General features: G+C 50.8%; 1 protein-coding gene across 3 annotated transcripts in view; it reads left to right on the forward strand.

The window, feature by feature from the left end:
- The window catches only part of MICU1 (mitochondrial calcium uptake 1), a 197,896-nt gene extending 177,792 nt beyond the window's left edge, over window positions 1-20,104 (forward strand). For all 3 annotated transcript variants that reach the window (XM_064145034.1, XM_064145036.1, XM_064145035.1), the window contains 3 exons: window positions 3,959-4,067; window positions 13,367-13,456; window positions 19,224-20,104. In XM_064145034.1, the coding sequence (XP_064001104.1) occupies window positions 3,959-4,067; window positions 13,367-13,456; window positions 19,224-19,384 (360 nt within the window). In that variant the 3' untranslated portion in view covers window positions 19,385-20,104. The remainder of the gene's footprint in view (window positions 1-3,958; window positions 4,068-13,366; window positions 13,457-19,223) is intronic.
- Window positions 20,105-20,622: the final 518 nt, after the last annotated feature.

Below are 20,622 nucleotides of genomic sequence, written 5' to 3' on the forward strand. Positions count from 1 at the left end.
CAGTCTCTAGGGTTCTGTGAAGGTGGCAGTCTCTGGGGTTCTGTGAAGGTGGCAGTCTCTGGGGTTCTGTGAAGGTGGCAGTCTCTGGGGTTCTGTGAAGGTGGCAGTCTCTAGGGTTCTGTGAAGGTGGCAGTCTCTGGGGTTTGGTGAAGGTGGCAGTCTCTGGGGTTTGGTGAAGGTGGCAGTCTCTAGGGTTCTGTGAAGGTGGCAGTCTCTAGGGTTCTGTGAAGGTGGCAGTCTCTGGGGTTCTGTGAAGGTGGCAGTCTCTAGGGTTCGGTGAAGGTGGCAGTCTCTAGGGTTCTGTGAAGGTGGCAGTCTCTGGGGTTCTGTGAAGGTGGCAGTCTCTGGGGTTCTGTGAAGGTGGCAGTCTCTGGGGTTCTGTGAAGGTGGCAGTCTCTGGGGTTCTGTGAAGGTGGCAGTCTCTGGGGTTCTGTGAAGGTGGCAGTCTCTAGGGTTCTGTGAAGGTGGCAGTCTCTAGGGTTCTGTGAAGGTGGCAGTCTCTAGGGTTCTGTGAAGGTGGCAGTCTCTAGGATTCCCGGGTGAAAATCCCCATTTTTTGCAGATGTTTGAGTTGTTATAAGGTGCCTGTTGCAGAGACATGTTTCTGCCTGGGGATGTGGGTTGACAGCTGGCTGAAGATGAGCCAGCCGTGTACCCAGGTGGCCAAGAAGGGCAACAGCATCTTGACTTGAATCAGCAGTAGCGTGGCCAGCGTAAGCAGAGCAGCGATTGTCCCCCTGTACTCAGCACTGGTGAGGTCACACCTCAAGTGCTGGGTTGTTTTGGCCACTTTACTCCAAGGAGGACACTGAGGTGCTGGAGCATGGCTAGAGAAGGGCAGCAAAGCTGATGGAGTGTCTGCAGAACAGGGCTGGTGAGGAGCAGCTGAGGCACCAGAGGTCTGGAGAAGAGGAAGTGGCTCAGGGGAGACCTTATTTAAAGCCATCCCTTCTCCTGTCACAACAGGCCCTGCTAAAATGTCTGTCTCCCTCTTTCCTGTAGATCTCTTTAAGTATTGAAAGGGCACAAAAAAGGTCTCCCTGGAGCCTTTCCTTCTCCAGGCTGAACAATGCCAGCTCTTTCAGCCTGGCCTCACAGGAAGCAAACCAGATACACATTTTAAGCAAGCTCCCAGTCCAGCAACTGGGGATTTGTTTTCCAGGTCCATTATCCACGTGTGCATTTTGCTATCTCATCCTTTCTTGGTCTGGATCCATGAATCCAGGGCTGAGAGAGCCTGCTGTGGCACTTCTCAGCGTGTGGTGCACATCAGCAGAGCACAACCATGTAGTGAGAGCAAAGAGAGGAACAAGCTGCACATTTTTCTGCTTGACAATTCTAGAGGCACCACGTCCATCTGAGAGGATTGTTTTTAAGTGTGCTTTCAGAGATGGGTGGCTCCTTCCCTGATTAAAGCTGTTAGGAAGAGTCCCAGTGGGGTTACATCATAGACATTTACAGCTGTCATAGCACCCACTGAACATCTGCTCTTCCATCCAGACCATGAAACCACACCATGTTATGCAGGTGGGACTTTTAGGTGGACAAGCTGATTTACCTCTCCCAGAGGGGACAGCTGACTGCTGATGTTTTTTTTGTTGCTTCCTACCTTGGCTTCAAGCTGTGGCTGTGGTGGGAGAATCATAGAATCCTAGAATCAGTCAGGGTTGGAAGGGACCACAAGGATCATCTAGTCCCAACCCCCTGCCATGCCCAGGGACACCCTACCCTAGAGCAGCCTGCACACAGCCTCAGCCAGCCTGGCCTTAAACACCTCCAGCCATGGGGCCTCAACCACCTCCCTGGGAAACCCATTCCAGCCTCTCACCACTCTCAGGATCAACAACTTCCTCCTCACATGCAGGCTGAATCTCCACACCTCCAGCTTTGCTCCATTCCCCCTAGTCCTGGCACTCCCTGACAGCCTCAAAAGTCCCTCCCCAGCGTTTTTGTAGGCCCCTTCAGATACTGGAAAACCACAAGAAGGTCCCCTGGAAGCCTCCTCTTCTCTGGACTGAACAACCCCAGCTCTTTCAGTCTGTCCTCATAGGAGAGGGGTTTGGGGGGGGGAGTTTGGAGGCTGCAGCTCTTAGAATCACAAAATCATTAAGGTTGGAAAATACCTCTAAGATCATTGAGTCCAACCATCAACCCAACACTACCATGCTCACTGAACCATGTCCCAGAGTGCCTTGTCTAAATGTTTTTTGAAACCAAGGGCAGTGACACTACCACCTCCCTGAGCAGCCTGTTCCAATGCCTGACCACTCTTGCAAGAAAGGAATTTTTTCTATCTTGAATCTAAACCTCTCTTGGCACAATTTCAGGCCTTTTCCTCTCATTCTATTCCCTGAAACTAGAGAGAAGAGACCAACCCCCATCCACTTCACTCTGATCTCTTTTAAAAGAGTTGTAGAAAGCAACAAGGTCTCTCCTCAGTCTCTTCTCCAGACTAAACAACCCCAGGTTCCAGTTGCTCCTTATAAGACTTGTTCTCTGAAGCCTTCACCAGCTTTGTTGCCCTTCTCTGGACACACTCCAGCACCTCAGTGTTCTTCATGTCTCAGCAGTGATGCTGAATGGGTCAATAAAACAGTGTTCACAGTATGTCAGGGGTTGGAAGGGACCCAAAGAGGTCACTGAGTCCATCCCCCCTGCCAGAGCAGGACCACACACTCCAGCTCAGGTCACAGAAGAACACATCCAGGCAGGCCTTGAAAGTCTCCACAGAAGGAGACTCCACAACCTCTCTGAGGAGCCTGTGCCAGTGCTCTGTGACCCTTACAGTCAAGAAGTTCCCCCTTGTGTTGAGGCAGAACCTCTTTTGCTACAATTTACACCCACTGCTCCTTGTCCTATCCCAGGGAGCAGTGAGCAGAGCCTGTCCCACCCCTCCTGACCCCCAGCCCTCAGATATTTATGAACATTTATTAAACCCCCCCTCAGTCTTCTCTTCTCCAGACTAAGCAGCCCCAGGGCCCTCAGCCTCTCCTCATCAGGCAGTGTTCCAGTCCCCTAATCATTTTTGTAGCTCTCTGCTGGATCCTCTCCAGCAGATCCCTGTCCCTCTTCAACTGAGGAGCCTAAAACTGAATGCAGTATTCAAGATGAGGTCTCACCAGGGCAGAGTAGAAGGGGAAAATGTTGTGTGGTGTAGTGTGACCAAGAGGGCGTCTCAGAGCAGTGTTTGTCAGCTCTCTTGGTATGCTGGGACAGACTGGGGCACAGAGGAGCATTTTGCTCATCCTCTTCCAGCCCACTGGCTGTGCTGGGATGCAGTGGTGCTGGCCCTGGGGGGGCACTCAGGGAGTCTTTCTCTGACTACCTGAGTATGTGGCTGTGGGTTCTGCTCACTGAGCACAAGCTCACCTGTGCCAGGGTGAGCCAAGCTCTGGGTGACTGTGCTGGAAAGTCAAGCAGGCAATGACCCATTCCTGCTGCAATCTTGGCCCCAGCAGCAAAGCTATCTGGGACCCGTGTGAGGTGTGTCACCTTCTAAAACACTGGGTAAAACATGGATTGCCCTAGGGATGCCTCAGTCTCTTGGGAGAGGTCTTGCAGCATGTGAGCTATTTCATTATGGTTGTTGCAAGTGTGCAGGCTTTAGATGGTCCTGCTTCTGGTGATCTCTGCATCCCAGCCACATGCTTCTGGGGTGTCTCTTCAGGGAGAGAGTGAGCTGTGGAGCAAGGCCAGAGAAATGCTTTTTTGGCCTCTGACAGTGCATGGGGAAGTCCCTTCTTGTCACACCACTGGTGAGATGAGGAGGAGAGCAGAGGCAGTTCATGAAGGTACAGGTCATGAACCATATCTTCAAGAGCCAAGGCAGGGGAGTTTTGAGTGTGCAGACAAATTCCCCTCTGGCTCTGGGCTGGTGAGTCACTTTGTCCTTCATAAACCAAGTAGTGTCTCAATCTTGTTTTCCCATCACCATACAACTCTCCTTTCTCTGTCCTAGGGGCTGACATTTGAAGAGGTAGAGAACTTCTTCACGTTTCTGAAGAACATAAATGACGTGGACACAGCTTTGAGCTTCTACCACATGGCTGGAGCATCGCTTGATAAAGGTATTCAAACCTGTGAGGTGGAGAGGGGCTGGGAGTTGGGAAGACAATGAACAGGCTCAGGGTGACCAGTGAAAATTCAGAGAGGTTGGGCTTGCTACATTCATGGCTGAAGAGGCGTTTCAGGTTCTATACTTGACCTGGTTTTAGGCACAGGGGGAAGAAGGCTGAAATGGAGAGCCTGAACAGGTTGGTAAGCAGTGGTTTCATGGTGACTGATAAGTCAGTGGTATCTCATAGAATGCTTTGGGTTGGGAAGGACCTTTAAAGGTCATCTAGCTGAACCCACACACATCATGGTGGTATCTTCTGCAGGATCATTCAGGACTGGTATGTGCAGAGGCAAGATGACCTAGTGAGTGTACCACAGGCTCAGGTACCAGAGGCACACCAGTGTTTCTTCTTCATCCCTGTCTCCTGAAGGGGACATTTTTCTCTCCTCTTAGAAAGTACTTGAAATTGTTGCCAAGGACAAGCAGGATTCCAGGAACAACTCTTGCAAGCTCTGTCTTCTGTAGAGGTTTCCATGATTCCTGCAGCAGAGGCACTAACCAGTGGTGGAGCTGATACTAGGAAGTGTTCAATGCTTGTTTTGTTTCAGCTTTGCTTGAAATTAGAGGCTTTGCCTACAGATAGAGAAATGGAGACTGAGGGGGAGACCTTCTGGCTCTCTACAACTCCCTTGAAAGGAGGTTTCAGCCAGGTGGGGGTCAGCCTCTTCTACAGACACACACACACAGAAGACAAGAGGAAATGGCCTCAAGTCACACCAGGGGAGGTTTAGGTTAAATATTGGAAGAAACTTCTTCACTGAAAGGGTTCTCCAACACTGGAACAGGCTGCCCAGGGAGGTGGCTGAATCCCCATGCCTGGAGGTGTTTAAAAAGACAGAGATGTGGTGCTGAGGGACATGGTTTAGCACCAGCAAGAGTTAAATAATAGGGACTCAATGATCTCAAAATCTCTGATTCTAGTAAGAGCTGTATGGCCAGATCATGGAATCACAGAACTGTCAGGGATGGAAGGGACCTTAAGGATTGTCCATATCCAACCCCCATGCCATGGGCAGGGACCCCTCAGACTAGATCAGGTTGCTCAGAGCCACATCCAGCCTGGCCTTAGAGACCTCCAGGGATGGGGCTTCCACCACATCCCTGGGCAACCTGTTCCAGGGTCTCACCACCCTCATGGTGAAGAGCTTCTTCCTAACAGCCAGTCTGAATCTACCCACTTCTGGTTTTACTCCATTCTCCTGAGTCCAGTCACTACCTGACATGCTAAAAAGTCCCTCCCCAGCCTTCTTTCAGATACTGAAAGGCCACAATAAGGTCTCCTCAGAGCCTTCTCCTCTCCAGACTGACCAGCCCAAACTCTCTCAGTCTGATTCCATAGAAGAGTCTCTCCAGCACTCTGATCATCCTCATGGCCCTTCTCTGGAAACCTTGCAGCGCATTCATGTCTTTCCTGTAACAGGGGCTCCAGTAGGGTCTCACCAGAGTGGAGTAGATGGGGAGAATCACCTCCCTTGATCTGCTGGCCACACTTCTCCTGATGCAGCCAATAATCCAAGTCATCCAAGCACCTCTGGAGCTCCCAGGCATGCTAGAGGGAAGGAGAGGAAGTGCTAGAACCCTGCTGAAGCCCCAGTAAAGCTTGTCCAGGCTCTCTTCAGATCATTCACAATCCAGACAGTGCACACGGCTAACGCAGCTGTCTGAGTAAACCTCAGAGCTGATATTTCCTGAGGAGCTTGGTAAAAGTATGGTTTATTGATCAGGCCAATTCATATCCTTCATCTCATCACATGTTTCCTTTCCATATCAGGTATGTTCTCAGACATGACACTGTTCTGCTGCCAAGATCATAGAATCAGTCAGGTTGGAAGGGACCACAAGGATCAGCCAGTTCCAACCTCCCTGCCATGGGCAGGGACACCCTACCCTAGAGCAGCCTGCACACAGCCTCAGCCAGCCTGGCCTTAAACACCTCCAGCCATGGGGCCTCAACCACCTCCCTGGGCAACCCATTCCAGCCTCTCACCACTCTCATGCTCAACAACTTCCTCCTCACAGCCAGCTTGAACCTACTCCTCTCCAGCTTTGCTCCATTCCCCCTAGTCCTGGCACTCCTTGATATCCTGAAAAGTCCCTCCCCAGCTTTTTTGTAGGCCTCCTTCAGATCCTGGAAGGCCACAAGAAGGTCACCTGGGAGCCTCCTCTTCTGCAGACTGAACAGCCCCAACTCCCTCAGTCTGCCCTCACAGCAGAGCTGCTCCAGCCCTCTGATCAACCCAGTGGCCCTTCTCTGGACACTCTCCAGCACATCCACATCCCTCTTGTAATGGGGGCTCCAGATCTGTCACTAGTCCCTGCTTCCCCTTTCTTAAAAGGAGTTGTTTTGTTTGGTTGTTTTTTTTTAATGCTCAGGCTGTGGGGATATTAAAAGAAATAAACTAAAACAATAGCAAGCTGATTACAAGATTTTTAGGCTGAGAAGAAACTCTTGTCTCCTGAAAAGCTAAAGCTGATGTATTTAGGCAGCTGCAAGATGAAATGTTTCAGAAGTAAGCTGTTCTTCCAATTGCTGCTCTGGAGGGAATATTAAGGCATTAATAGGTTTGGGGGGAATGGAGTTGCAAAGGGAGTCAAACATGTCACATTGCTCCTTGTCTGCCTTTTGAGGGGAAATCATCTGTGCTCTTTGATTTAGATCACTGCTATCTTAAGACTTAGAGGTAAAAGAACCTGATGGGATCTCCTTTCATTTAAAAGAAAGACTGTGCAGTATGGAGCTGCTGCTGCTGCTGCTCAGAGGCCTTTCTTGCAGCACCTCCATGAGGTAGCAGCCCAGCAAGTCACAGATTCAGAGGTTGCATCAGGTTGGAAGGGACCCTCTAAGGTCATCTTGTCTAACCCCTGCAGTCAGCAGGGACATCTCCAACTACAGCAGGATTCCCAGGACCCCATCCAGTCTGATTTTGAATGCACCTCCAACTACAGCAGGATTCCCAGGGCCCCATCCAGTCTGATTTTGAATGCATCTCCAACTACAGCAGGATTCCCAGGGCCCCATCCAGTCTGATTTTGAATGCATCTCCAACTACAGCAGGATTCCCAGGGCCCCATCCAGTCTGATTTTGAATACACCTCCAACTACAGCAGGATTCCCAGGGCCCCATCCAGTCTGATCTTGAATGTCTTCAGGGACAGGGCATTAACCACATCCCTGGGCAGCCTATTCCAGTATTTCACCACTCTCACTGTGAGAGCTTCCTCTTAATGTCCATCCTAAGTCTGCCCTGCGCTATCTTCAAACCATTGCCCTTCAGTCCTGTCACTCCAAGCCCTTCTAAACAGTCTCTTCCCAGCCTTCCTGTAGGTTCCCTTCAGATACTGAAATGTAGCTATTAGGTTTCCCTGAAGCCTTTTCTCCTTCAGGTTGAACAGCTCCAACTCTTCCAGCCTGTTTTTGCAGGAAAGTGTTCCTCCTGATCCATCTTTGTGGCCCTTCTCTGGACTCACTTCAGCAGGTCCACATCTCTCTTGCACTGGGGGCCCCAGAGCTGGGCACAGCACTCCAGGTGAGGTGTCACCAGAGGAGAGTGGCAGAATCACCTGCTGGACAAACTTCTTTGGATGCAGCCCAGGATGCAATTCCAATTACTCTGTCTGCAGTTGCCCCATCCTGCAGCATGCACTTGTGGAGTATTTATGTCTGTCTGTAGTTGGTAAATCAGTGCTTGCTGTTGTAATTATGTGAGATTAATAAGCTTGAGCCACAGCTACTGAGCTAGGAGTATTGGTTGGAGTAAGTAAATCTTGAGTAGGGTTGGTGGCATGCAGGACACGGATCAAATCGCTCAGGGGCTTGGCTGTCCCTGGGTTCTGGCTATCAGGAGGGATTTCCTCAGGCAGAAGAGGAGGATTATCCTCCAAATAGCACAGAATCACAGAGTCACCTGGGTTGGAAGGAACCTCTAAATGTCATCTAGTCCAACCACCCTGCAGTGAGCAGGGACATCTTCAACTAGATCAAGTTGCCCAGAGCCCAGTCAAGCCTCACCTTGAATTTCTCCAGGGAGCTGGATATCCTGGCAGCTGACACGAGTCTCCCCTCACTCCCTTCCATGCTGCTCAGCCCAGAGGTGCTCTGGGCAGGAAATATGCTGTGGTCCTCACAAAGGTGCAAAGCAAGCTGGGTTCTGCAGCAGGGCTCTGTGTGCTCCTGTGCCTGAACTGTCCATATTACCTGTTTCCATCTCTGTGCCCTCTGGATACTGCAGCCACGCATCAGATCAGCAGTACATGGGGTGTATCTTCCAGAAGTCAAGCTTTCACTGGGCTGCTTATTAAAATCCAACAGATGTGAAAAATTACTCATCCCACAAGGAGGAGAAGAGGGCAGTTTGTGTCTAGAGTAAATTGCTGCAAATGTTGTTATCATTTCAGAAGGGCCATTTAAAATTTGGGAGTGGGAGGAATGGGTGAAACCTAACAGCCATAGCTTGACAACCTGTTTTCTGTGCTAAAGTTAGAGGAGCTTCCTCTTCTCTAAAGGATCATAACCCTGAGGTTTAATAACCTGTGGAACAACATAGAATAGAATCATAGAATGGTCTAAGTTGGAAGAGAACTCAAGGATCATCCAGCTCCAACCCCCTGCCATAGGTAGGGGCACCTCCCACCAGAGCAGGTTGCTCAAGGTCCCATCTAACCTGGCCTTGAACGCCTCCAGGGAGGGAGCATCCACAACCTCCCTAGGCAACCCATTCCAGTGTCTTACCACCCTTACTGTAAAGAACTTCCTCCTAGCATCTAGTTTGACTCTCCCCTCTGCCAGTTTAAACCCATGCAGGTTATTTATTAGTCCAGCTTTCCTTTTATCAGAAAGAGGCTAAGGGCACTGGGGTTGTGAGTTAGGGAGGGTGAGACCTCACAACAGGCAGAGTGTTATCAGGAAAGATATGTTTCTAATCAGCACTGGCTGACAAGAGGAGGTCATCCTCCAAAGCCCTTGCACACCTTCACCTTGTTCAGGTAGAATGTTTATGCCACAAAATCATACATATTCAGTACAGGGGTAGGGTTAGTTCTGGGAATAGGAGGAGAGTTCCTGGAACTCATTTCCATACTGTTCCACCTCTTCGTGCATGCTCACTGCCACCTGGTGGACGTCTTTTGGAGTCTTTAGGAGGAAGGCTGATGTCTTCCTCAGGCTGATCTCCCTACCTTTCATCCACCTGGCATCAGTTGTGGGTCACATTCTTGGCTGGAGTCTCCAATGTTCTCATCTTCAAATACAGTATTCTTCTTCTCCATGAGAGTGTCTCAAGACCCTCTCAAGCTTAATCCACCTCCTTTGGGCTTATCTGATTGATGATGCTTAATATCAGTGTTCAAACAGTTAATGATTTAACTAGGGTCTTAAACTCTATGTTCTCTATCCCTTTTTCCCATATCAGCTGTCTAGCCTGGAGAAGAGGAGGCTCAGGGCTGACCTCATTGCTGTCTCCAACTCCCTGAAGGGAGGCTGTAGCCAGGTGGGGTTGGTCTCTTCTGCCAGGCAACCAGCAACAGAACAAGGGGACACAGTCTCAAGTTGTGGCTGGGGAGGTCTAGGCTGGAAGTTAGGAGGAAGTTGTCAGAGAGAGTGATTGGCATTGGAATGGGCTGCCCAGGGAGGTGGTGGAGTCACCATCCCTGGAGGTGTTCAGAAGAACACTGGATGAGGCACTTAGTGCCATGGTCTGGTTGACTGGACAGAGCTGGGTGCTAGGTTGGACTGGATCATCTTGAGGTCTCTTCCAACCTGGTTGATTCCATGATTCTGACTCTGGGCAATCTGCTCCAAGTCAATGATCTTGGAGGTGTTTTCCAGCTGAGACAGTTTCAGGGTTCTCTGGTTCTGTAGTTAAATGCTGGACCTTTAAAGCCCTTTTTTGGGGGTTGCTGCCACCTAATGTGCCTGCTTGCTTGTGCTGCAGTTTGTTCCTCCCCTCCCGTTGCATCTTGCTGCCTAATCTCTGTGTATTCAAAGGGACAGAGACAAAAGGAAAGGCATGCATGGAGGTTGTGGCTGTCCCTGGACCTGAAACACTGATTCCTCTATTTGCTTTGCTATCCAGATTCATTTGGGAGCTCTGGCATGATATGTTCTTCAGCCTAGTTGGCACGGGAGAGATGTGTGGACTCCCCACAGCTCAGTTGGCAAGGGTCAGGCTGGGGAACAAAATTAATTCAACTTTAACGATTCCATTGCCTCTTAGCTCCCAAAACCAGGCTGCCAGCAGGACTCACAGCAGCTGTATCCTAACTTAGAGTGACAGAACAGAGTAATAACTGCAGGCCAAAGCTACACCTCTCATGTAGGAAAGGATTTGAACTCAAAAAGAATACCAGGCAACCAGCAGGTGCCTCCTGGAGGTTCTATATATTCTTTTACTCCATCTTTTGGTTAAATTCAGTTTTCTCCTGGCTTATTTAGCAAAAGGAGGGATTTTATAAGGGAAAAGAGCCTGATGGTAGCTGTGGATTCCTCCCCAAAACTCCAAACCTCGCTCAGGGGAGCAGAAATGAAGTGGAAGGAACCAATACTCTGAACATTCACAAAGCTTGAGATCTTATTAGTAACACTTTTTGCAGTTGCACATCAATCCAGATATGGTACAGACTGGTACTTTGATCCCTTCTGACACAGAACTCTGAGGTTCTGACACAGAACTCCCAGGCAAAAGGACCAGAGTGCCTGAACCCAGGAGAATGCTGTGGATGCAATCAGAGCAGGGATTTATTGCTTTCCATCTGATTTTTGTCTCACCACATTCCTCTGTTGCCTTGCTGAGGGAAGAAGCTCTGCTGTGAAAGATGGTGCTGAAGCACCTCCCCTATAGGAACAGGCTGCAGAGATGGGGCTCTTTAGTCTGGAGAAGAGAAGGCTCCAAGGAGACCTCATAGCAGCCTTCCAGTACCTGAAGGGGGTTACAGGAAAGCCAGGAAGGGACTTTTTATAGGAGCTTGTAGCAACAGGATGAAAGGGAATGGATTGAAGCTTGAGGAGAGCAGATTTAGACTGGGGATGAGGAAGAAATTCTTTCCACTGAGGGTGGTGAGACACTGGAACAGGTTGCCCGTGGAGGTTGTGGATGCCCCCTCCCAGGAGGTGTTCAAGTCCAGGCTGGATGAGGCTTTGAGCAACCTGATCTACTGGGAGGTGTCCCTGCCCATGGCAGGGGGGTTGGAACCAGATCATCTTTAAGGTCTCTTCCACCCTAAACCATTCTGTGAATCTTTGAAATGTCCACCCCAGTTGCTGTGGGCTCAGAGCCTCTCTGGATGGGGTTTCCTCAAGTCAGGCTTTATGGAGAAGCAGTTTACCTTTAAATACTCTAATGTTCATGCAAAACTCTTCTGTTTTATCAAGCATCTGCAAGGGAGCAGAGTGTTTCAACCCTGACAGTGACAAGCAAGATGCTCTTGCCTTGTGTCTTTCATTCCATTGGCAGCTGGCAAAAGGAGACCAGAGGCAGGCAGACACACATGAACACCTGCAGGGAAACAGCTAAACCACCCAGTGAGGGTTTGGGTTTTAACTTGTATCCAGCAAAATCCACTGCAGAACCCTGCCAGATTGATAGCTCCAATGATTGTTCTTTTCTAGAGGCATGGATAAAACTCCTGCTTGCTGCTTTGCTGATGCTCTCAGCTGCCAGTCTGGGGCTGAGAGAACAGAAATACATTGTTAGAACTCTTTATTTTATTGCAAGGTTAAGCTCTGCTCACTGCAGAGCCTCTAACAGGGAGAGGGTGAACAGGTTCCTTCTGCAATTACTTGCCCTAGGTTGCTTAACAGGAAAACCAGTTTGTATTGTTCCCAGCTTCCTTGGGTTCACAATGCATGATAGGAGCAGAGGAAATGGTCTCAAGATGTTCCAGGGGAGGTTTAGGCTGGATAGCAGAAGAAACTTCTTCACTGAAAGAGGTCTCAAAAAATGGAACAAGCTCCCCAGAGAAATGGTTGAATCCTCATCCTTGGAGGTGCTTAAAGGACACAGAGATGTGGTGCTGAGGGACATGGTTCAGTACCAGCCTTTGTAGGGCTACAGAATGGTTGGACTGGATCATAGAATCAGTCAGGTTGGAAGGCACCACAAGGATCAGCCAGTTCCAACCCTCCTGCCGTGGGCAGGGACACCCTACCCTAGAGCAGGCTGCACACAGCCTCATCCAGCCTGACCTTAAACACCTCCAGCCATGGGGCCTCAACCACCTCCCTGGGAAACCCATTCCAGCCTCTCACCACTCTCATGATCAACAACTTCCTCCTCATCTTCAGGCTCAATCTCCCCACCTCCAGCTTTGCTCCATTCCCCCTAGTCCTGGCACTCCCTCACAGCCTCGAAAGTCCCTCCCCAGCTTTTTTGTAGGCCCCTTCAGATCCTGGAAGGCCACAAGAAGGTCACCTGGGAGCCTCCTCTTCTGCAGACTCAACAGCCCCAACTCTTTCAGTCTGTGCTCACAGCAGAGCTGCTCCAGTCCTCTGAGCATCCTCCTGGCCCTGCTCTGGACACACTCAAGCATCTCCACATCCGTCTTGGAATAGGAACTCCAAGTGGGGTCTCAGCAGAGCAGAGGGGGAGAATCACCTCCCTCGACCTGCTGGCCACACTTCTCCTGATGCAGCCCCGGATTTGTTTGGTCCTCTGGGCTGCAAGTGCACACTGCTGGCTCCTGTTGAGCTTCTGGTCCAGCAGCACCCCCATGTCCCTCTCCTCAGGGCTGCTCTCCAGCCACTCACTGCCCAGCCTGCATTTGTGACTGGGATTGCGCCAACCCAGATGCAGGACCTTGCACTTCATCTTGTTGAAGCTCCTGAGGTTGGGTGATCTTAAAAGTCCTTTCCAAACAAAAATGATTCCAGCTGTCAACAGGAGCTGCCCTTTTGATCAAGCCCATCAGGAGAGATTTCCCACCTGTTTTTTGTTGTAGTTCTACTTTTGTAACCCAAGAGGGGAGCAGAAGATCTCATCCAGGCCTTTTTAGTGCTTATCTTGCAGATGCAGGTATTGGCACACAGGTGCTCACCAGTGGTGTTGCAGTAGGAAGCTGAAGGCTTTGAAGAGCCTGGTTTTGAGGCGTGTGTTGAACAGGCTGGGGGCGAAGCTCATTTTAAGCCTCTTTGAACAGGACACAGCAGTAAAGGCATTTTTCCATGGAGGAACGAAACCTCTCAGCTCTTCTGCCTGCATCTGCTGTGGTTGCTGCTCAGCACACATTACTAACCTTCTGCCCTTCTATCTATTGCAGTGACCATGCAGCAAGTGGCCAGGACGGTGGCCAAGGTGGAGCTCTCTGACCATGTGTGTGATGTGGTGTTTGCGCTCTTCGACTGTGATGGTAAGTGACCCCAAGCTCCACCTCTTCTTCTCAGCCAGGCTGGGAAAGAATCACAGAATCAACCAGGTGGAAGAGACCTCCAAGCTCATCCACTCCAACCTAGTACCCAGCCCTGGCCAATCAACCAGACCATGGCACTGAGTGCCTCAGACAGGCTTTGCTTCAACATCTCCAGGCACAGTGACTCCACCACCTCCCTGGGCAGCCCATTCCAATGCCAATCACTCTCTCTGACAACAACTTCCTCCTAACAGCCAGCCTAGACCTCCCCTGGCACAACTTGAGACTGTGTCCCCTTGTTCTGTTGCTGCTTGCCTGGCAGAAGAGACCAACCCCACCTGGCTACAGCCTCCCTTCAGCTAGTTGTAGACAGCAATGAGGTCAGCCCTGAGCCTCCTCTTCTCCAGGCCAAACACCCCCAGCTCCCTCAGCCTCTCCTCACAGGGCTGTGCTCCAGGCCCCTCACCAGCTTCGTTGTCCTTCTCTGGACACCTTCCAGCACCTCAACATCTCTCTTGAATTGAGCAGCCCAGAACTGGACACAGCACTCAAGCTGTGGCCTGACCAGTGCTGAGTAACCTCCCTTGTCCTGCTGGCCACACTCTTCCTGAGCCAGGCCAGGATGCCACTGGCTCTCCTGTCCACCTGGGCACACTGTTGCCTCATCTTCAGCTACTCTCTACCAGCACCCCCAGCTCCCTCTCTGCCTGGCTGCTCTCAGCCACTCTGTCCCCAGCTTGTAGTGCTGCTTGGGGTTGTTGTGGCCAAAGTGCAGAACCCTGCACTTGGCCTTGTTCAATCTCATCCCATTGGCCTCTGCCCACCCATCCATCCTGGCCAGGTCCCTCTGCAGGGCTCTCCTACCCTCCAACAGCTCCACACCTGCTCCTAGCTTGGTGTCATCTGCAAACCACCTGGACTCAATCCCCTTGTCCAGATCATCAGTAAAGATACTGAACAGGAGTGGGCCCAGCACTGATCCCTGGGGAACACCACTATTGGAAGGGTCAGTCCAGGGAAAGAAATACAAAGAACAAATGCCAGCTATGAAAGCTTGCTATGGTCTTGGCTCTTCTTTCCATGCTACCATCTGCACTTCCTCTGTGGGCCTGTACTGATGCTCTTGTCCTTCTACTATGGGTATCTGGTGGAATGTGGCTTCCAGAGTCATGGAACCACAGAATCCTTTAGGTTGGAAAGGACCTTTAAGATCATCCAGTCTGACCATTAACCCAGCATTCCAGGTCACTGCTAAACCATGCCCCTCAGCACTGCATCTACACAGCTTTGAGACCACTCCAAGGATGGTGACTCCTCCACTGTCCTGGGCAGCCTGGTCCAGGCCTCGACAACTCTCTCAGATAAGAAATTGTTCCTAATGTCCAACCTAAACCTCCCCTGGTGGAACTTGAGGTCATTTCCTCTTGCCCTATCACTTGTTCCTTGGGAGATGGCACCAATCCCCACCTGGCTCAAACTTCCTTTCAGGGAGTTGTAGAGAGCACTGAGGTCTCCCCTCAGTCTCTTCTTTTACAGGCCAAACACCCCAAGTTCCCTCAGCCACTCCTCACCAGCCCTCTTCTCCAGATCCAGCTTCATTGCCCTTCTCTGGACATGTTCCAGCACCTCAGTGTCCTTGTAGTGAGGGACCAAAACTCAACCCAGTATTCAAGGTGTGGTCTCACTAGTGGTGAGTACAGGAGGACAATCTCTGCTCTGTTGCTGATCCAAGCCAGGATGCTGCAGGCCTTCTTGGCCACCTGGGCACCTGCTGGCTCATCTTCAGACAGCTGTTGGCCAATAACTGCCCAGCCACTGTGCCCCAAACCTGGAGCATATGTGGGATTGTCGTGACCCAAGTGCAGGACCCAGCACTTGCCTTTGTTGAACCTCATCCCATTGACCTTGGCCCATCAATTCAGCCTGGCTAGATCCCTCTATAGAGCCTCTCACTGCTGATCTAAAAGCACTAGATGCAAATGTTTGGCATGCAAGGGTGTTACACAGCTGAGTTTTCCCCCACAAAGCTCAGTTTTCCTTAACATCATGAGCTGTTGTGCTCCAGTGTTGGAAATAAGCCTACCTGGTAGTTTGATAACCTCAGGGTCCTCCACAAATATCAGCTCAATTACTGGGATTCCCAGCTTAATCTGCCAACAAGCTCCTGCTTTGCTGGCCTGTAGAGGATGCAAGCACTTTGGGGTAGCTTGTTGCCACACTGGGGCAGTTTTGGGTCAACTGAATGACAATTAGTGGAGTCTTTGCCACCATGGCAGCAATTCAGCCTTGGAAAGCAGCAAAATTCTGCTGCTGCAGCAGTTGCTGGGACCTGGCAGCTCTAGTGAATAAGGAGCCAGTTGCTTGCTTTCTAATAGAAATATGAAGATTAAAAAAGAAACCTTTTTGGTTTTCATTCCTTGTTGTCTCTCTTGGTTTCAGCTCCACCTTTCTGAGGTTGCATCACTCAATTTATTTTCCTCAGTGCTTCAGTGCCAGCTGCTGATAGAATCCTCAAAGCAGCTAATCAGGCTGGAGATCAAACTGAAGCATAGCCACATAGCCTCCATTTGCATCCTCTCAGGAGAATCTCCTCAATATTTTGATAGCAAACTTGTGGAGGGAGAAGGCTGTGCCAGAGGAGTCCCTGTGAGGAAGGAAGCAAATGCAACAGCAGGCACAGAGCTCTTTGTGTTTCTGCTCTGTACAGACATTACCATACATACATCAAAAGCCTGCATCCCAAGAGGGAATTTTATTCACCCCTTAAAATCATGAATCAAGCAGGTTGCAAGAGACCTCCAAGTTCATTCAATCCAACCTAGCACCCAGCCCTGTCCAATCAACCAGACCATGGCACTAAGTGCCTCAGCCAGGCTTTTCTTGAGCACCTCCAGGCACGGCGACTCCACCACCTCCCTGGGCAGCCCATTCCAATGCCAATCACTCCCTGCCAACAACTTCCTCCTAACATCCAGCCTATCCAGCCCTTGATAGGTTGCTGGAATTTCTGAGCCCAGATTTGCACTGGGATGTGAAGCAGGGAATAAAATAAAGCTCTCATATGAGGAAACTTGTCAATGAAATATAATGATGTGGTTACCCTCTTCAGCCAGAGATTCTCTCTCCTTTGAGCTGGAGTTAACTGATAGCACTGGTGGGCTTGTTTCTTTAGGGCTGGTGTTCCTTCTTCTGTGCCCAGAGGTGAGTTTCTGTCCTGTGCTGCTCCCTAGAAGCTAAATTAATTGTTATCACCTCTGCACCACAGGCAGGGGAGCAAAACAAGGTCAGGATGTGTGTGGTACATGCTGTGGACATAACACTCAATGCACGCTGCCATGTCCGGAGCCCTCAACACAGGAAGGATCTGGACCACAAAGATGATCAGGGTGCTGGAGCACCTCTGCTATGAGGACAAGCTGAGGGAGCTGGGGTTGTTCAGTGTGGAGAAGATCTAATAGCAACCTCCCAGTACCTGAAGGGGCCTACAGGAAGCTGCACAGGGCCTGTTTACAAAGGCCTGCAGCGATAGGATGAGGGACAGTGGTTTGAAATGAGAGAAGAGCAGATGTAGATTGCATGTTGGGAACAAGTTCTGCACCATGACGGTGGTGGAACACTGCAACAGTTTGCCCAGGGAGGTACTTGAGGCCCCATCCTGGGAGATATTCAAGGGCAGGCTCAACAAGGCTCTGAACCACCTGATCTAGTGGAGGATGTCCCTGCTGACTGCAGGGGGGTTGGACAAGATGACCTTTAGAGGTCTTTTCCAACCCAAACCATTCTATGATCGTGACAGAAGGTGTCAGCCCCTCAACAGACAGGCATCAAGCTCTTGGTCACATCAGGCTTGCTGCTGTCCTGTTTGATCAACCAGGACAGCAGCCCTAAATAAAAATCCCAGAGGTTGGAATTTATTAGTGGTTAAGCAGCTACAGAATAAAACTTGCCCCAGTTTACTATAATCTTATTTTTAACCTAAATTTAGTTGACACAATTCTTAGTAACCTCACTAGATAAATGGATCTTCCCTTCCACCCCACTAAGAAAATCAGTGCTCCTCCCTAAATCACTTAAAGTGGAGAGTTTCCTCCAGGCACATGGGCATTGCCTTTGAATTTGCTTTGCTGTCTTCATGTTTCAAAACTCCAAGCACTGCAAGATGTGATGGTGCCAGGCTAAGCAGGGTGACAGGGTTGGTAAGGATATTGAGTTGCTGGAGCATGTCTGAAGAAGGACACTGAAGCTGAAGAAAGGCCTGGAGAACAGGGCTGGTGAGGAGTGGCTGAGAGAACTGCAATTGTTTAGTGTGGAGAAGAGAAGGCTGAGGGGAGACCTCATTGCTCTCTACAACTCCTTGAAAGGAGGTTGGAGCAGGTGGAGATCAGTCAGTTCTCCCAAGGAACAAGTCATGTGGCAAGAGGAAATGACTTCAAGTTCCACCAGGGGAGGTTTAGAATCATAGAATCAAGCAGGTTGGAAGAGACCTCCAAGCTCATCCAGTCCAACCTAGCACCCAGCCCTGGCCAGTCAACCAGACCATGGCACTAAGTGCCTCAGCCAGGCTTTACCTGAACGCTCCAGGGACAGCGTCTCCATCACCTCCCTGGGCAGCCCATTCCAATGCCAATCACTCTCTCTGGGAAGAACATCCTCCTAATATCCAGCCTAGACCTCCCCCAGCACAGCTTGAGACTCTGTCCCCTTGTTCTGTTGCTGCTTGCCTGGCAGAAGAGACCAACTCCTACCTGGCTACAGCCTCCCTTCAGGCAGTTGCAGACAGCAATGAGGTCAGCCCTGAGCCTCCTCTTCTCCAGGACAAACACCCCCAGCTCCCTCAGCCGCTCCTCACAGGGCTGTGCTCCAGGCCCCTCACCAGCTTTGTTGCCCTTCTCTGGACACCTTCCAGCACCTCAACATCTCTCTTGGATTGAGGAGCCCAGAACTGGACACAGCACTCAAGGGGTGACCTGAGCAGTGCTGAGCACAGGGGCAGAAGAACCTCCCTTGTCCTGCTGGCCACACTCTTCCTGAGCCAGCCCAGGATGCCATTGGCTCTGCTGCCCACCTGGGCACGCTGCTGCCTCATCTTCAGCTACTCTCTACCAGCACCCCCAGGTCCCTCTCTGCCTGGCTGCTCTCAGCCACTCTGTCCCCAGTCTGTAGTGCTGCTTGGGGTTGTTGTGGCCAAAGTGCAGAACCCTGCACTTGGCCTTGTTCAATCTCATCCCATTGGCCTCTGCCCACCCATCCAGCCTGCCAAGGTCCCTCTGCAGGGCTCTCCTACCCTCCAACAGCTCCACACATGCCCCTAGCTTACTGATGCTGGACTCAATCTCTTCTTCCAGATCATCAATAAAGATGAGCATTATCATCAATAGGTTGACCATGAAGAAGTTTCTTTCCTGCAAGAGTGGTCAGGCATTGGGACAGGCTGCCCAGGGAGGTGGTGGAGTCCCCATCCCTGGCACTGTTCCAAAAACATGTAGTCATGGTGCTCTGGGATGTGGTGTAGTGGGTGTGGTGGTGTAGGGTTGATGGCTGGACTCAGTCTGGACTCAGTCTTAGAGGTCTTTTCCAACCATAACTATTCACTGTTGTTGGGCAGCCCTTGCTCAGCAGGATGTTTTAGGAAGTTGAAGCCAAATGTGATTTCAGTCTCTGCAAGTTCTGACTCTGGTGGCTTCTGCCCTTTCGAAGTCAGTGCATGTGGAGAGGAGATTGCTGTTGGTATGTGGTGTTTCTAATCCAGTTTACTTGCCTCTCTCAGGGAACGGCGAGCTGAGCAACAAGGAATTTGTGGCCATAATGAAGCAGCGCCTCATGAGAGGCTTGGAGAAGCCCAAGGACATGGGCTTCACGCGGCTCATGAGGGCTATGTGGAAGTGTGCCCAGGAGACAGCGTGGGACTTCACCATGCCCAAGCCATAGCAGGGTCAGGGAGGAGCACCCAGCTTCCCTGGCTTGGCCCTGCCACTGCTGCCGAGGGCACCTGCGGGACGGCAGCAAGCTCTGGCGAGCCCAGACTGTTCGTAATGGATTTTTGTACATCACAGTTAGGAATCAAAGCCTGCTGCATTTTCAGCTTCTGCTTGCTGCTGGCCCCTTAATATTCCTCTCTCTCAGGAAAAAAAGAAAAGGACTTAACTGCCACCACCTCTGCTTCATGGCGCATCGAGCAAGCTGGTGAGGCTGCCCCCAAATCGCTTCTCTTTCATGTTCTCACAGAAGGGCAGGGGGGGTATTTTAATTCCCAGGTTACTCCTAAGAAAGGAGATGTGGGATTCTTGGATAGGTCCTACTGGTGGCACCTAGGAGCAGAGCCAAGGTGTGAGAAGACCCCAGATTTTGGCCAGATGTTGAATGCTCCCTGAGACTGTCAGGGGAGTGGAGTGGATTGGATTAGTGTGCACACGGAGGGGCTGCTTGAGCTGAGGTGCTGCCCATGCTGTAAGAGCAGGTAGAAGTTGGTGGAGCAGCTGGCTCAGCTGTCCATCCTGCCTTGTATAAGCAACCTGCTGCAGGAAGTCTGTTTTAACTGGGAGTCCTCCTCGAGAGGAATTGCTTTTCTGTAAGGGGAAGGGGCTGAACAGTGTAGTGTGCTGAGTGCTGTCCTTTCTGTCAAGTACCATATAAAGGTGTTGCTCACAACAGCGTAGCTCTTGGTTCATCTATTCTGGGTGTTGGTCTCTTCTCCCTACTAACAAGCGATAGGGCAAGAGGAAATGGTCTCAAGTGCACCAGGGGAGGCTTAGGTCAGATATCAAAAGAAACTTTTTTCCTGAAAGGGTTCTGAAATAATCTGCCTGGCAGAAGAGACCAACCCCACCTGGCTGCAACCTCCCTTCAGGGAGTTGGAGACAGCAACGAGGTCACCCCAGAGCCTCCTCCAGGCCAAACACCCCCAGCTCCCTCAGCCTCTCCTCACAGGGCTGTGCTCCAGGCCCCTCCCCAGCTTCCTTGCCTTTCTCTGGACACCTTCCAGTACCTCAACGTCTCTCTTGCATTGAGGGGCCCAGAACTGGACACAGCACTCAAGGTGTGGGCTGAGCAGTGCTGAGTACAGGGGCAGAAGAACCTCCCTTATCCTGCTGGCCACACTCTTCCTGAGCCAGCCCAGGATGCCATTGGCTCTCCTGGACACCTGGGCACACTGCTGCTTCATGTCC

This window comes from Pogoniulus pusillus, chromosome 6 (genome assembly GCF_015220805.1).
Source record: "Pogoniulus pusillus isolate bPogPus1 chromosome 6, bPogPus1.pri, whole genome shotgun sequence".
Taxonomy (NCBI): Eukaryota; Metazoa; Chordata; class Aves; order Piciformes; family Lybiidae; genus Pogoniulus; species Pogoniulus pusillus.